The sequence below is a fragment of the Callorhinus ursinus genome, unplaced genomic scaffold (assembly GCF_003265705.2).
Source record: "Callorhinus ursinus isolate GAN/ISIS: 27379988/994484 unplaced genomic scaffold, GSC_fseal_2.0 scaffold14, whole genome shotgun sequence".
Classification (NCBI taxonomy): domain Eukaryota; kingdom Metazoa; phylum Chordata; class Mammalia; order Carnivora; family Otariidae; genus Callorhinus; species Callorhinus ursinus.
In genome coordinates, this window is record NW_027397076.1 from 34,158,302 (window position 1) to 34,176,343 (window position 18,042).

Here is an 18,042-nt window from a genome sequence, read left to right on the forward strand (position 1 = left end):
CTGGTCCCTTTGCACTTACTCTCACTTCCTTCCAATCTATTTTCTTGTCTAGCTAGGGAATCTTTCAGAAATAGACATTTTATCTTGTCATTTCCCTCCTTAAATTTTGCAAAATGTTCGATTTCTCTAATGCTCTATTTCTTGAGTAAAGGTATTCAATGACTTAGTACCTGCCAGCCTCTCTCTATTAGTTTCCTGTTGCTGTATAACAAATGACCCTAGAATGTAATAGATTAAAACAGTACACATTTACTGTTTCTCAGTTTCCATGAGTCAGAAATCTGGGCACAGCTAACTGGGACTTCTGCTTCAAGGTCTCTCATAAGCCTTCCATTAGAGTGTTGGCCTGGGCTGGGCTCTTAAAGGAAGGCTCATCTGAGGAGGGATTTGCTTCCAATATCATTTACATGAATGTTGGCAGGAATCAGTGACCCTGAGGGCCTCAGTTCTCTCCTGGCTTTTGGCTAGAAGCCTCCTCCTTGACATGGACTTCTCCAGCAAGGCAACTTGCTTCATCAAAGTCAGCGGGAGAGGGTCTCCTAACAACACAGAAGTCACCTCTTTTTTACCTAATCAAGGACGTAACAGCCCATCACCTTTGCCATTATCTGTTGGTTAAAAGTCGCAAGTGAGATCCAGCTCACTCTCAATGGGAGGGGGTTATACAAGGATGTGAATGCTGGTAGGTGTTGATCACAGAGTGATCTATAAAGTCCGGCTACCAGAATCTCTCACCTTCTTTTTCACATCTCCTCTCTTAATCTCTCTGTGCTTCTTTCTGTATTGTTACCTAAACATTTCCAATTTACTGAATCTCTGTTCAGTGGGGTCTAGTCTACTATATAACCTATACACTGAGTTTCGTCAATTATTATATTTTTTGTTTCTATGCTTTCCACCTGAATTGAAACAGGCCCATTCCCTTTCCTTAAATTCTTGTTATTTTCTTCTTTTATCTCTTTGGGTGTTTTAAATCAACTTATTTTAAAGACTCCTTTATTTTTCTCTTTTATTTATTCTTTCTTAGGTGAGAATCTTCCCACTCCATCTTCTGTCTCTCATGGCAGCAACCTCAGCGTGCTTTGTAATTTTTAAAATCTATGAGTGTGTCGTCAGTGGGACTTATCTTCCATGGCAACACATGGAAGTTGCATTTATATACTTGTTTCTAGAGACATCACTATGAGAGTGATTTTTCGGTTGCCTCTGTCTAAAACCCTATAATACATACAGGTTCTAAAACAACTTTTCTTTCTTAAGTTTTTTTCTCTCTCTTGGTTTTTCTCCTATTCTCTTACCATCCTTCTCACTTGCCTTTGCTGGCTCCTTCATTCAGCTCCCTGGTTCAAAATACTTGAATTCTACAGTGCTCTGTCATACACAGTCTTCTCTTCATCATCAACATCCAGTCACTTGGCTTTAAATTTTATCTGTATTGGATGATTCACAAATCTATCTTTCATTTCTCTCTCTCCAACCATGAACTACACACTTAGCTATTAAATGTCTAATTCAGAAGTTTGATATTTCATAGTCATCTCAATCTTAACATTACTGAATTGTTTACTTGAGTATATTCATAATGCTGAAGTGAAGGAGGCAATAGAGAGGTAGCATTTGAAGATAGAGAAGACAAAACTGATTCCAGATACTAGCTCAGTGGTCCTTATCTTCAGAGTTTGAATGTGAGAAGAATTCAGTAATAAATCCAGATTCCTAGGCTACATCTCCAGAGATTCTGCTTTGGTGGTTCTAGGCTAGGATGTAGGACTCTGCATCTTAATATCCCAGATGATTCTGATGCAGGGACCTAAGCACAACACTTTGAAAAACTTTCTCCTGCCTAATGGTTATGGTGGGGTTCCTAATATCATGCTGCCAACTGGGTTCCCGTTATTTGAGGACAGGGCATGAGTAAGTCTTTCCCCATACACAACTGGATAAGTCTGGGAAATTTTAATTGTGTTACAATTGGACTTTTTCACCTTTGCTTTTAGGCCAGTTTTAGCACAAGAGACATTTGTTGGTTGGACTAACCTACCTTATTTAAATAAAGTGGCTCCAACAAGGTTTGGTGTGATTGATAGCAGAAAAAAAGAAAGAGTGAAGATGATTATGTAACTTTCCCAGTTCTTTATTCATCTCTCCTCATATATCTGCCTTCTCTGATCTAAGCCGTACCTAAGCTGTAAGCACTTCTTTCTTTCTTACTGAAATTCCCCATTTCCCACTATTTTATCTTTTACTTCCTAAATCTTGTAAGGCCCTGTCTTTTTTGCATGTTAATCTTTATTAACATGCCCATTTCAATGGCACTATTGTGGCAGATATAGTTTTCATGCTACTGAACATTATAGATTCCTCTTTTTGGTAGAAGGGCCAGTCCCTCAGGTGAGAAACCCAAATTCATTCAAGCAGATAGTATGCCTTTCCCAAAACAACAGACCATCTTTAAATGAGGAGTATTTAAAAAAGCCAACTAAAATAAAAATAGTACATCCATTCTATTCTTAACTGCAAGTTGACCACTTCTTTGTTGCTCTTTGCCAGAGTGAGAGAGAGGGAGAGAGCGCATGAGAAGGGGTGAAGGGCAGAGGGAGAGGGAGAAGCAGACTCTCCGCTGAGCAGGGAGGCCAGTGATGTGAGGCTCCTCCCAGGGCCCTGAGACCATGAGCCGAGCCGAAGGCAGGCGCTTAACCAACTGAGCCACCCAGGGCCCCTAGACTCAGTTCTCTAAGAAGGGAGGGAAGAAAGAGCTCTCTTAAAGAAACTCTTCCAGGACACTGTAGTATTAGTGAGTTAATTCCTTTTAGTAAAGTTCTAAAGGAACATCTCATGGTCAGAAAGTCAATATACATCTAAAACATTTTAGCACCATTCTCCATTAATAAAACAGTGCAAGAATAATAACATCACAGTGCCCTGTTCTGAATTTCATTAATTATACATGTTCCTAATGACAGTTTCATTTCCAAATCTGAAGAACTCTTATCAGAGAAATAAAATTTATAGGTATTTCAAGGTCATCACTGTCAAGTCATCATCTTTGGCAAATTATGGTAGCTTGGTATGCTTTTTAAAAAGTTATAGTCTATTAACAAACTCAGGACTGAAGATATGATGATTAGTTTCTATTACTATTTCAGAATTCACATGAAATATAATGGTGATTTGAATGATTTGAAAGGCTCAAGTCACTGGTACCCAAAGATGATTCCCAAACTGTCTGTTCCATCATGGCAAAAAGCACTGAAGCTGACTAAAAAAAAATCACCTGTCTTTATATCCCTAAGCAAAAGTTTAAAGCATATTTCAGGCAGAATTGCTGAAGAGGATAGACATATATGCTGGTCACAAAAGGCTTGATGGAGAGAAAGCTGTAAAAACTAGCAATTCCTCTACTATAAATATTCAGTAAGAATTCTAGGCATCCCAGAATTCTTGGGAAAAGAGGTAAGTAATTTTCTAAGGACATTGACACACCAAGGGAAAATCTAGGGTGCCTAGGGTTGCTAGGCACTGTGTGGGTGGCATTACTATGTTGTGATCTGCTTACTCTGCTGATCATCTTATATAGAAGATCTTAAGTTTGCTTTTCTTTGTTTTTTTTTTTAAGATTTTTTATTTATTAGAGAGAGAGAGAGAGAGGGAGGACATGAGCAGGGGGGGAGCAGAGGGAGAGGGAGAAGCAGACTCCTCGCTGAGCAGGGAGCCCGAAGCAAGGCTCGATCGCGGGACTCCGGGATCATGACCTAAGCTGAAGGCAGCTGCTTAACCGTCTGAGCCACCCAGGCCCCTTAAGTTTGCTTTTCTAATTGATGCTTGACCTAGTGATATTCTTTTGGCTTACGTGTACATGTTATCTCTTTCCTCCTGTGGCCAATGACAAATAGGAGAAAGAGTTATTCAAGTCCGTGGATATTTACCTAACAGAAGAAATAAAGGTGAATGCATTTCGTTACCTGGACAGCCATATTAGTGAGTAAGAAGGAGAGAATGGATGTTGTTACAGAATTGGAAGTTGCGACCATAATGAGTCTCCTCAGATTTCTGTCCTCAGCTTAAAATATTCTACAAGCATTTAAAAAAATTATACATTGCTAACTATAAGCAAGATAAAATAAGTATAAAATAAGAATTGTATGAAAGGCTATTGATTAAAGGGAGGAAAGCTTAACTATGACATAAATCGTTATTTGAGGAACAGATAGGACATTCAGGAATAGAAGCTCAACTGGGTGTTAGACCTGGGAGTATAGATAAAGGAGGAAATTCTGGACCAAAAGACATATAAGAATATCTGATAAATAGGACTTTTTCAAACTACACCCACCTCTGTCTACCCAAAGTCTCTGAGATGCCTCCATACCACCAAATGCGTTCTATTTGTGGGAAAATGAAGCAGGGGAAAAGGTGGAGACCAACTTCATCTAAATTCGTCACAAGTCTTAAAGCTGCCTGAAGACAGGTAATTCTTTTTATCAGATCTTTCTATTCATCTCAGTGAAGGTCTTTGATTTTTGTTTTTGCCTTCTCCTTGTTTCAGGGTGCTTTTCAGGAAATAATGATCAGTTCTTGGCAGTTCATCAGAAGAAGAGTGGGAAGCCAGCATTCATTTATCACCATTCGCAAGACATTGAGAAGAGCCTGGACATAACTCCACAAAAGATATATAAACATAGCTACCATTCCTCTTCTAAAACGCAAATAAATGAACAGCACCAAATTGTTAATTCAGCATTTCCTAGACCTGCATATGACCCATCTCTCAATCTGCTGGCCATGGCCGGTCAAGATCTTGAAGTGGAAAACCTTCCAATCCCTGCAGCAAATGTAATTGTGGTGGTAAGTATTGCATTATGCTGACGCTGATACTTTCCTCTGTGGTTGTGGCTTGAAAACAAAACCTAATGGTGAATAGTTATCATCGGATCTCAGTGATTCTTTACCCCAGCACTTCTCATTCCTTGATACGTCTTTTCTTTTTTGTTACTTGATTATTGTCTTTTGGCTTCTTCTTGAATGTAAGCCCATGAAATGAGAAACCTTGTCTGTATGCTCTGTGCAGAGCGCAGGGCATGGCACATGTGGTTACTTAATACATATTTGGAAGGCAGCTATACTCACCACTATACCACCAACACTACACAGTACTTAATAAATATTTGAATAAAAAATGGCCTTAGGAAGGCCTTGCAGTTACAGTAGATAATATTCTGCACTGAGCCTGTCTTCTGTGATAATCTGTTCGAAGCAGATAGGGCTAAGTCTCAGTTTATATAAATAAATAGTACTTCCTGAAGATCTCTGGGTACTTGTTTCAAATTGTAACAAGTGAAGAGACCACTGAAAGGAAGGGGTGTTGTGGGGGTGGGGAGGTAGTTTTCTGTCACTGGAATAAATAGTAAGTAATTGATGGATAATATTCCTAGTATCACTGAGCAGGCATCAGCCTTTATTAATCAAGATGATACAGTGATTCCATTGCTTGTATTCTTAGGGTATGTAACCCAGGCCAGAGTTCCCCAATTTATGGAGGTATCACAGCTTAAATACATGCTGAGGTTGATGCCCTGTTTAGACTACAATGCCTCTTAAGTTTAAAGTCACAACAGGAGGATATGCATTAAAACTACAAATCAGTAGCTAAATGGTTGTTATTGCATTTCTGCCCCGAAATATAATCAAATATGTTGACTTTTAAGGCCAAGATCATGCATTTAAACCATGTTTGCATTTTGACAATCTCTCTATGAGCCAAATGTAATTAAATCTAACAAACTTTTTTTTTCCTTTCCTTTATTTTTTATCTGCTACATATAAGACACTTGGTATTGACAATCAAAATCTATTCACTGATGCTTTCAACTAGCACGCACTGAGTATTTATTATGATCCTGTTGTCATTTGGGGGGTCCAGAAATAGAGCAAATGAAATGGAATCTCTGGCTTTGCTTGGGAAATGTCTGAGAGGAAATGTCAGTAATTCAATAAAAAAATCATAAATTGAGAACCCAAGATGAGCTCTTGTTACAAAATATGTGGGTCACTTGGCTCCTGAAATACTTGAACAAATTTTGTGCATTTACATGAGTAACAGATGTTCTGAAGGTGAAAGCCATGTACTCTATTTGGTGAAGATAAATGATGATAATGATGTGGCTGTATCTGGATGTGCCTGTGTTAATGCGAGGGCTCATGGGAGATATTTCCTCTGGTGACCATCATATTCCCATTGTTGTCAACTCTTAAAGTCACTGTTAATTACTGTTCAAGAGGTTTGTTCTGTCTTATAATGTCATGTACTGTCTAGCTAATTTCATATTATGGAGGATGAAAGGCATCAGTGAGGAATTTTGGCAGGTCATTTCACTTTTAGCTTGTTTGTGGTTTGGAAACGCATGAAGAAGCTGTGCTTTTTCTTACGGGTGATGATTACATGAAGGCAATAGGCGATTTTGCTGTATTAGGCTTCCCTAGCCTCCTTGATCTAGTCTCTAACCATGCTGTGGCTATGGTGGCTTGCAACAGTTACTAGTGTTAATGTTTCCTGTAATCTATTGACATTACTTACGCAGGTGTGATTTAGTAGGGAAACCAGGAAAATAGGGTTATTTTTTAATAAATCAGTAATGTTCTACTGACTCAAAAAGCAGACAGTCACCATTCAATCACATATCAGCTGGTTTGAAGGTTCATTCTGTCCAGAAAAGAGGTTTAGAAATGAAGTGTAGATGATGAAAGGGAGATAACTCTAATGGCTAAATGACTTTGATAGAGTAATTGATGATTGTGTCGCTAAGGTGTAGATGTGTTTTATGTGTGTATACACACACACACACACAGAGTATTACTTGAGGAATATTGCAGGGGTACCAAGGAATTATTTTATGGCTTAATTTATACCAAAATGAGTAGTGTTTATGAGTATTAGTTTCCTGAATTAGAGAAATTACCAGGATTTTTTTTTTCAGCCAGAGTAAAAACACCAGTGCCAAATTCCTATATGCAACTTTTAAGGTTTCCATTGAGAGGGAGAGATGACTTTTTTCCCTCTTCCTATATTTTTTTCTCTCCCTCTTGTTTCTGACATCATTAAGACAGTGGATTATAGAATGAGAAATTTAACAGGGACATGAGAGATGTATGTGTCACTCCTCTTTTCCTGATTCCCAGTGGGCTCCACAAAGCATTTCATTAGAGCATTTATCCACAAATGAATTTTTTTCCTTTTCCTCCTTTCTTTTATGATCAGGGAAATCTGTAGTTCATTTATTCCAAGGAGAGAACAGTGTAATTAGAATGTTTATCCCAGAGAATGCTAATTACATTTCAGAAGCCCAATGAAGAAGCCGTTGTTAGGATTTCCGTACAAATGCAATATAGAGGGAATATGAATGTCCTCAAGGTCAGGGCTGTAGTAGGAGTCAAAAAAAAATGGCTATAAACAGATGTGTGCGGGAAATTCTGTAGTTATACGTCAGGCCACAAGACCATGACATTGGGAAGGAGCAAATCTAGAGGTATGGATGAAAATGGTAGCATGGAAGCAGCTGCAGGCTTTTCCAGTTCAGCAAGTTCAGCCTAGGTTGCCGAGTGAAGAATGTTCTAGCCTGGGAAAAATCTGAGAAAACTGGGACTAGGAAGGCTTTGAAATCTAAAAGGTGGGGGGATTATGGCTTACTTCATAGGATGATCTTCCTAGGAAGGAAAATAAAAGGAAGAAAAAGGAGACGGGATAGGAGGAAGATGAGAAGGGAAAGTGGAGGGGAGCGGCCGGGAAGGGATGAAGGCAGGGAGGAAGGAAGGGGGAGAAAAGAGAGGGTACAGTGGCAGTTCTTAGGGCAGAGGGAGGACTTCTCTAAGCCCATAGGAAGATGATGGAGAGTTTCCAGGAGCCTCAGATGGTCCCTGTGAGTTTTCTAGAGTCCTAAATCTTCTTGTCTTGCTCACCGTTCACCCAGACCAGCACACAGACATTCTCTGATTTTTTGACACAAAACTTTCTTTGAAAATATTTTTATCAAGCAGTTGATTTAGAAGATGAATAAAACCAAATGCTTCGGATAGCTGGGTTTCGGTTACATCCCGAGCTCTGCGTTGTGCCTCACTTCAGCTTGGTTCTGCTGTTGACCGGTTTTTGAGTTTCATCTTACAGGGAAAGAGATAATTTCTAGATGTGATCTGAAGGACTTAGAAGGTCCAGCCTTCTCATTGCTTTGACACAATAAATAAATTTTGTAGCATTTCTTGTGTTATGTGGCTTTTTATGTGTTTTGTAGCATCTCGTGTGTTATGTGGATAAGTAATGGTTGGGTACTTTTTCAAAAGACATATTATTATTTGTTTTTTTAGGAAAGATTTTATTTATTTTAGAGAGAGAGAGCAAGCAGGGGAAAGAGTGGGCATGGGGGAGGGGAAGAGGGAGAGAATCTCCCTCAGACACCACGCTGAGCGCAGAGCCCGATGCCGGGCTCATCCCATGACCCTGAGATCATGACCTGAGCTGAAACCAAGAGTTGGACGCTCAACCAACTGAGCCACCCAGGCGCCTCAAAAGACATATTGTTTTAATCATAATTTTGTATTTGTGTAGGGAATGTCCCAAAAGGTGATTTAACCTATGTACCTACCATTGGAATTCTACCATATCAGGGAAGGTTTATTAGTTAGGAATATTTTGTGGCAAGTGACAAGAATCTAGTCCAAACCAGAGAAAATTCGTGGTTCAGGTAACAAACATTTCTGTAGTATGTATAGCTTTAGGTATGGTTTGACAAAGACAAATAATTGACCAGGATCAGCCTCCCAGCTCTGCTTTCCCTGGGGTGACTTCATTTTCAGACTGATTCTCTTTTCTTCCTCTCAGCATGGTTTCCTGAAACGCCTGGAGTTTTATCCTTGCAGGTTCATATTTAGTGGAAAAAAATTGCCCTTTCACAGCCGTCAGTAATATCCTGGGCATCTCTATGACTAGTTCAATTTAAGTTAATTACTCACTTCATCCCTGAACAACTTTCAGCCCGGTGATAGTATTAGACTAATTATCTCAAACCTAAACTACATGCCCCACCCCTAGAGCATCCCTAAAAGCCCACAAGCTGTTTATGAAAGGGGAGGTTACTTGAATAAAAATTGAGACGCTATTAACAAGCAAAGATGGAATAGATGTCAGATGCCAGTTGAAATGTATGCTAAAGCAGAGTATCTGGACTTCAATCTTTGTTAAGACACAATAGCCCCTTCAAGAAATAATGAGGATATGAGGACTTACAACTTGGCCTCAGTAATGTTGATTCTTGTACTCAGGAATGGGTGACTAAGGTTATACGCTAAACTTTCTGACAGTGGCCCTATTAGGCAGCAGGTTTTCTCTGATGGAGGAGAAAATTCAGGTGCCTGGGCTATGTCCCAACACCCAGACTATTTGCCAGTTAGGAGTTAGTGCAATCTGTTAGATGTGTGATATTATGTCTCAAGAATGTCTCAAATTTGTGAAAACCACTGTTGCCCATGTACGGTTTTTGATGCTGCTTATATGGGGGCGGGGGGTGGGCAAGAATGCATGTTGAGCTATAGTGGAGGCAGGTGCATGGGCTTATTCCTGAGCTAAGTGACTGGCTCATGGTGGGCAACTCACAGAAAGTGTGATTCAAATGCAGGCTTTAGGAAAATAATGAATTATTTTATGTGAAGGGTATTGGGGTCAAATACTAAATACTGAGTCCAAAATGCTAAATGGATGTAAGACACAAGCCTACTGTAATGAAGAATGTGACTCAGATGTCTTCCAGTAGTCTTGGGACGCTTGTCCCAAGTTCCTAGAGGGAGTAAATATAAAAGCCCGAGAGAAAAATGTACTATGGTGGCACATTTGTTAAATAATAAAATGTGTAACTCTTTTTCTTGATTTTTAAGTAAACGTAGTCATGGTTTAGAAACTTCTTTTCTGTCTTCCTTGAAATGGTATTTTGTCTGTAGACCCTACCAATTTTGTCATTTGGATTTGGTCTGTGTATTAGCTGTTTTATTATTGCATAACATATTACCTCAGCATTTAACAGTTTCAAATGAGAAATAGTTATGATTTCACAGAGTTTCTGAAGGTCAGGAGTCTGGGAGCAGATTAGCTGTGTAGTTCTTCTGCCTCAGGGGTTACTGCAGTCAAGCTGTCAGCGGGGGCTACCTCTGCATACTTGACTGAGCTGAAGGCTCCACTTGCAAGCTCTCTCACATGGCTGTTGGCAGGAGACTTCAGTTCCTCAACACGCAGACATCTCCACAGGGCTGCTCACAACATGGCTTCCTCCAGAGCATGCGAAGGGAGAGAGACACCACACTGCCATGATGACCTAGTCTCCAAATCACACATCTTCCTCACTTTTTCTGTCATTAGTAATGAGCCGCTGGGTCTAGCCCATACTCATGGGGAGGGAACTACAGGGAGCATGAATGCCAGGAGGCCCGGATCATTGGGGGTTATCTTAAAGTTTGGGGACCACGATCTTCAAAGCAAAACTGGGGCATCTTTGTATTATGCCATTGCTTGTTAGGTACTCTTACCGATGAACTTCAGGAACGGTAACTGTATGCTGAAACCAAAGGTAAATTTACAGAAATTTCATCATATAGAGTAATGATGGAAGAAACTACGTCTATGAAGAATCTTCAAGCATCAGAAAGCCCTCATGATTAGTTTCCAGTGTACAGATAAAGAAATTAAGGCCCCATAGCAGTAACGTTCTCCAGGTTCTACAGTTAATAGTAAGTGCGACCAGCAGAATACAAATCCAAATTTGTCTGACTTCAAAACTCAAACATTTTAAATTTTACCGTAAGCCATTTGCTTTGGGAAAGTATTGTACACTTTCTCAATAGACGATTTAACTTTATGGATTACATTTTATTTAAGCTAATGACAATTTTCATCCTCTCAAAGTATACTCATTGAGACCTACAAGTTAACGTTGAAGCCAGAGAATAAAAGGTATAAGATCCGTCATGGCCAGTCTAGAGATTATAATCAGAAAGGAATTGTAGTGTCAAATGAGATTTTATTTTTAAGAAAGTCTAGAAAAAGAAATTCTGTAATCTACTTCAGAAATTTGGCTAAATTTTTACTCTTTTCGTAACCTAAATTAGCTTCATGTTAAACTATCAGATCTTCTTATATAATCACCTTTCTTCTTATCCCAAACATTTGCGTTTTGGAAAGCTTTGTGCTTAGAGTCTCCAGATATTATTGTACCCGTGCAAATTGTCTTGAAGTAGAAATTTCATTCTTGAGCTTGGCATAATTGTCACCATCTGTTGCTTTTCTCCATTTCTCACTACTAAAGCAGCAAGGAGGATGCTGGAACACATTCTGGAAATGCTGGAGGTCAAGCTGAGGCAATATCTGTGTGAAGTTTTGACACTGGACCACTTAGTGCATCTGCTTGTTTTGAATCATTTAGACTAACATTAGGATGACTGGAGTCTTCAGAGAACTGGTTTAATTGATTATCATACTAATTGGATATTGGATATTTAGTAATATTTTTGACTCCAAAAGTAATGTACTTTCATAGAGTTTCAGAATATTTAGAAATAAAGAGAAGGAAAAATAGGAATAAAAATAATCCTTAACTGTTAGATAATAATGTCATATTGATATATGTATCTGTATAGTCTCATATATATAGGTATAGACTATTTTACAGATATATGGAATCTGCATACATAAAGCTTGCAGTTTTTTTTTTTTAAGATTTTATTTATTTGAGAGAGAGAGAGAGCATGAGGCAGAGAGAGATCTTGAGCAGGGGGCAGAGGGAGAGGGAGAAGCAGACTCCCTACTGAACAGGAAGCCTGATGCGGGACGCGATCCCAGGACCCTGGGATCATGACCTAAGCCGAAGGCAGATGCCTAACTGACCAGCCACCCAGGCACCCCTGCAGTTTTTTGGGTTTTTTTGTTTTTTTACTTAGTTTATATTTTGGACATCTTTTGGTTCCATTAACTGTCTTTATAAAGCATCATTTTTAACAACTGCTAAAAATTCCATTGTATAATAGATTTACCATTTTATGTATTGACTTACATTCCCAACACATTCAGTGGTTTAAGGCAGCTAATTCTGAGGAGAAACAAATGTTGACTGTAACAAACATAGTATTCTTTTCATTGCAACTGCCTGGTTAATATTATTTTTTTAAATTTTATTTTATTATGTTAGTCACCATACAATACATCATTAGTTTTTGATGTAGTGAGCTTATCCTAAGGGAAACTACTCTTTTTATGAACTCTATATGTAATTATAATATGGGGTCTATTTCTTCTCTTGCTTGGCCAAATTATTTATGTTCCATCAACCTTAAATCTAAAGCAAGGGAAATACTTAAAGCAATCAAGGAAGTTAGTAGGACAAAAAAGAGGATATTCTGTTAAGAACACATAAATGTTGTATTTCAGGATTTTTCATTTGAGGAAGTTGGAAAGTTCTGTGTGTCTTTATGTTGGCACCTAAAAACTCTTTGTAATCTAAAATTTCCCCAATAGTGTAAAAACAAATGGTGTCAGCAGATGAACAAAGAAGGTATCTTTCCTTTGGAGCAAATATTTTCTTGTCTGGTCTCTCTCTAAAAATGGTGCTGTGGGGTTTTCCGGTTGTTAAGAACTGTTCTGTTGTACCCTCTGTGGGGGACTTTGTCTCTTTTTCTTTCTTTTCTTCCTTCTTTCTTTCTCTGTTTCTTTCTAATCATAAATCCTATGAAGCATGCTTAGGGTTTCTATTTGTTTGTTTTGTTGTTGTGACTATAAAATGCTCCACTTGAAAATCTAACTGCTAATGGATAATTAGACTGGACTTTCTGGGCTTCTGACCCTGCCTGGTCATGATCAGTTTGGTACCATTTTTAGTTCCTTCAACTTGATCTCTATAGCTCTGATGGCAGAAACAATTTGTTCCTTTGTCTGGTTTTAGGAAAACACAGGAGCTAAAAGTCTTTGGAAGGTTCTCTCCCCTGGCAAAGTTACAAAGCTTCCTCATCGGCAGCTTTTACCTTTAGTAACTGAGCATAGCTTAGCTGCCGCTTCATATGACAAGTGACCACAGGACCACTGCCTGCCCTGTCATCCTTTCTCTTCCAAACCACATGTTTCCATGAGCCAAGACTGTTCTAGCAAACCCCACTTCTCACACCAAAATGTAAAGGGAAAATGCCTCCTGTGTCTCTTTCCTCTACTCTTTACTCTCCGTGCTTTGTTTTTATGACATGTCTGGCTAGCAGATGTGAAGAGGGGGCAGGTTTCCCTCACCAAGCAATTCTGGGCCACCAGCTGGGGGTCCTACGATTTCACTTAGTTCTGACACTATCTACTTGGGAGATCGCATCCTTTGACTTACTAGATTGCCAGTGAATTCTAAAAGCTATTATGAGTCAGGCATAGAGAAGCGGAAGAGACGCCTCAGACAAATAGAAAGGACATGGGACAAAGGGATGGAGTGCGGAGCTTCCATGTCTCCTCTGGGTGTGCTGTTCTGTCAGCACCACCCTGTGTTTGCCAACCCGGAAGCTCTCTGAACCCCCTTCTTTTGTGTTTTTATGGAGGCTTCCTTATGTAGACATGATTGATTAAATCATTGGGCATTGGCGATTCTTCAACCTCCAGCTCCCCTCTTCTTCCCAGGGTGTGGGGGACTGAAAGCTCGGTCCCTCTAATCACTTGGTTGGTTCCCTTGGCCACCTGACTGCCCATCTTTAGGGTGTTTCCAAAAGTCACCTTATTAACATAAAACCGATTGAAAGGGCTTGTTATGAATAATGAAAAACACCTGTTTCACTTTTATGGCTCTGGAAACTAAATAATATGACTAAAAATGCCTCTATTGCTGTTAGATAGGAAACTACGAGGGTTTTAGGAGCTTTGTGACAGGAACTGTGGATGAAAACCAAAATTTTTTTTTTAAATTATAAATCACAATATCACATCACTGTAGCCACGTATCATTGTCTTTTTATAAAGAGATTGGTCATAATCTTGTGCTTTAAGTCTTTTCCAAATTTTGTTTTTAAGGTATGAAAATATAATCCAGCCATTATTCTTGTCCTAAATTGTTTCTTTCATTACCTGTGTGCCATATTTGGAACATTTGAGTTCAGAAAAATAAGTCAAGAAGACACCATCTACTTTACATATCTGTCCATTTAGCCTACGTTTTCATATGATTGTGTCTTTTTACTAAAACAGTAAGTTAGCAACAGATAACTTCAAAGAAAAAAGAAGAGGAAGAACCAATTTTGTGGGATAGGCCACCTGTTCACAGACAGTTTCTAAGATGGCAGGAGGAGATGTGTTTGTGAGATTTGTTAGCCCTCCTCTCTGGAAATGACAGCCATGTGACACAAATTCCAAGAAATCCTGAAAGATTTAGAGAATGCTGAGAATATGCATCTAGACAATCAGGGCTAAGAATCTGTCATATTCTGGGACTTCCTGAATTGCATTTATTAATGTCATCCAATCAATTATTCTGAATGTCTTGGGTTTTGTTTTTTTGTTTTTGTTTTTTTTTTGGTATGTGTTTGTGTATCTGTAGTTCAAAAACCCCCTAATTATCTCATGCTCCCAGTATGGACCTAGTGAAGCTGCATTGTTTAAGAATTTGATTATTTTAAGAATTTGATTATGGCAACTGGAATTGGGTATTAACCAGAACAAGTTTCTGTTGGTTCTTTGTGCTTTAAACACATGTTGCTTTCTCTCTCTTTTTTAGAACTGGTCTGTTTTTAAAATAGGACATACTGGGCAGCAAATAGCAACATCTACATTGAACAGGCCATGAGGCAAATTCTTTGAATGTAGGCTTTGAAAAATCAGCAATCATTTTTTAAGGACAAATAAATAAAAAAAAATCTCATGTGTGACAAGTGATGGTGACATCTATAATCTTAGGCATATTTTTTTTGAAATTAGATCAAATGAGTAAAAACAAGTCTATGCCATGCTGGCTTATGAAAAATAGCCAAGTTATAGGACACAGTGCATTTTTGATATAAGTCATAGAGACTGGGGAAGAATATGTGAGTAATATCTATAAGGAGCTAAGAATAAATAGGAGCAACTGGATTTTCAGACATGCAAACATGTTGAATGGACACCTACTCCTTGCTCCTTGAAACATTTATTCAAAAATATTATTGCATACCTTCTATGTTTTAGGTAGTAAAGCAGACTCGGTATAGAAGATTAAAAAGATAAGATCATTACAGCTCTGTAGTTCACATGCTAATAGGAGAAAAACAATAAAATAAGTAAACAACTGAACACAATAATTTCAGGTGGTGCTAAGTGCAATGAAGAAAACAAAACATGGAGCACTGGGTCTTATATGCAAACAATGAATCATGGAACACTACATCAAAAACTAATGATGTACTGTATGGTGGTGACTAACATAACATAACAAAAACAAAACAAAACAAATATGGGTGGCAGAGAGAGCATGGTGGGAACTACCTAATGTTGGATCTTGAGGGATTCTATTGGATATTCAAGGATACTTAAGGATTGGATCAAGGTATAGCTCCTAAATGGTAGTCATGTGGTAGAAGAACAGCTTTGGAAGAATAACTTTCACGGAACTGTGTTGGAATCTCAAATCAGGCACTTACTAATTGTGTTTTTTTCCCAGGGACTTACTTACCATCTCTGTATTTCAGTTTCCTCAACTATAAAAAAAGTGATACTAATAAAACCCATCCTGTGGAATTTTTGTGGGAACTGGATGAGATAAAGCATTCAAAGCACTTAGCATCAGGCCTGACACATAGTAAGATCCTTATAAAAATTGGCTGCTATTATTAGTATTATATGGAACAACGGAAAATATAACTTCTCAGTCTTAGTACCAAGAATACTTGTATTTCTCCTGAGCCACTGGTTGGCTTATAATTATATCTTTTATTTTTTTTTATTTATTTTTTTTAAGATTTTTTAAAATTTATTTATTTGACAGAGAGAGAGAGACAGCGAGAGAGGGAACACAAGCAGGGGGAGTGGGAGAGGGAGAAGCAGGCTTTCCGCCGAGCAGGGAGCCCGTTGTGGGGCTTGATCCCAGGACCCTGGGATCATGACCTGAGCCGAAGGCAGACGCTTAATGACTGAGCCACCCAGGCGCCCCTAATTATATCTTTTAAATGCTGTAAATGCTGTAAATCATGTTTCCTTTTTTCTCTTCCTGATGAGAGCCAAATTTGTGGTCCACCTCTAGCAAATATAGAGAACTTTATTGAGTGCCTTATTTATTTTGTGAACTAACTTCATTTTTGGCAGGATGTTTACTTTTCTTCACTCATTTTTCTTCTAATTCAATTTCCTCATTTCCTTACCTTTTATTCGGTTTTATTTTGTATTGTAGGTGTTTTCGTAAGCTGTTATAAACCCTTTTTGTGACACATTCTGTCTAAACAAATAGTCACTACAACAAAATAGCCATCAGTATGATGGACAGGTTGAGGCTGAATGTTACACAGCAGGAAATCCCCTGAAGGGAAAATTTGTTTACTGTTAGGTTTAAAAAAACAAGAAAATATAGTTCTTATGAAAGGACTACAAGGTGTAAAATGATCTGTTGGCTCTTTGCTTTGCAGGCCAATCCCAGTGTCAGGGACCAATCTCCATTCTCACTGTGAGCAATTTAAGACAGTGGGAACAGATGGTTTTAGGAGACATCCTGGGTTTATATGCCTGTTTGGCCATTGACTACCTTTGAGATCAATGAACATTTCTGAGTCTTTGTTTTTTCATGTTAATGGTGATTGTAATACCTGACCAGGCTACCTCCTTTGATTCTTTCTAGAACAATGAATTTGTTCTGTGCAGCGTAACACGTTGTAATAAGGTCACCTGTCACAATAGTGGTGGTGCTGCTGCTGATGGTGATGATGATCAGCAGAATTGTCTATTTTAATCTCCTCTGATCTTGGGGTAAAATCTCTGCATTTTAACAGCCTCCTGCCTTGTTGTATAAATCTAGGATGTGCCCTTCACATGGTAGTTTAAGCCATCAGCATCCCGCGAAGCTGCGCATCACACGGTTCGCACAGCACCATGGGGTGGTGCTGACTAAAACCGTGCTTATATGCCATTGTTAATTACCTGGATTCTTGACATCTTCTTCCCTTCCCAAGTGTCTGCTTTGGTCCACCAATTAGCACTTCAGTTCTTCTGAGCCCGGAGACCTGCCTCATTACTTGTTTTGTCTTTGAACTCGGATCTCACAGCCAGCCCTCATCTCTACCTGCTGGTAGCTTTTCACACTGCCATGAGCCCTCCTCTTGGGGAACTCCCACCAACTATTCTTCTCTGCTAAGAGAAGGCTAAAGCCTAACCATCTTTTCTGTCAGCCAGAATGTGCTAACACCTGCTCTGTGTTCACCCTTTGTCACGTGCTCCCAGATGCAGCCCTTTCTTGTCACCTAAAATTTTCTGAAGTAGGGGGCTCCTGGGTGGCTCAGTCAGTTAAGCATCTGACTCTTGATTTCCACTCAGGTCATGATCTCAGGGTCCTGGGATCAAGCCCCGCATTGGGCTCTGTGCTCAGTGAGGAGTCTGCTTGAGGATTTCTCTCCTTCTCCCTCTGCTCGCCACCTGCTCTCATGCTCTTTCTCTCTCTCTCAAATAAATAAATCTAAAATTTTCTGAAGTAAAATATTGTGTTGATTGCCTTTAGGCTCTTAACATTAACTGTATTGTCAGGAACCTCTGTTACAAAGAAAATTTTTTAAAAAATTTTTAAAGGTATTATTAATCCAAATGCAGAATAACTTATTGATAACTAATAATTTATTAATAACCTAATAATTTTTTATTCCCAGTTTATTAGGGAAGATCAGGTAAAAAGGATTCCACATACATAAACACATACTCCAGGTAATTGAAGCTTACCTTTATAATTGTGTAGGGATGTAAATCTTTTTAATTTACATTATACATTTCTCTATTTTAAATACATATATATTTTATTGTTGTTTTAAAACTTTGTCATACTTACT

General features: G+C 38.7%; 1 protein-coding gene across 1 annotated transcript in view; it reads left to right on the plus strand.

Annotated features, from left to right (window-relative positions):
- Positions 1-18,042, plus strand: part of PTPRR (protein tyrosine phosphatase receptor type R) — a 240,815-nt gene that overhangs the window by 19,519 nt on the left and 203,254 nt on the right. The window contains exon 2 of the mRNA XM_025882873.2: positions 4,547-4,845. Coding sequence (XP_025738658.2) covers positions 4,547-4,845 — 299 coding nt within the window. The remainder of the gene's footprint in view (positions 1-4,546; positions 4,846-18,042) is intronic.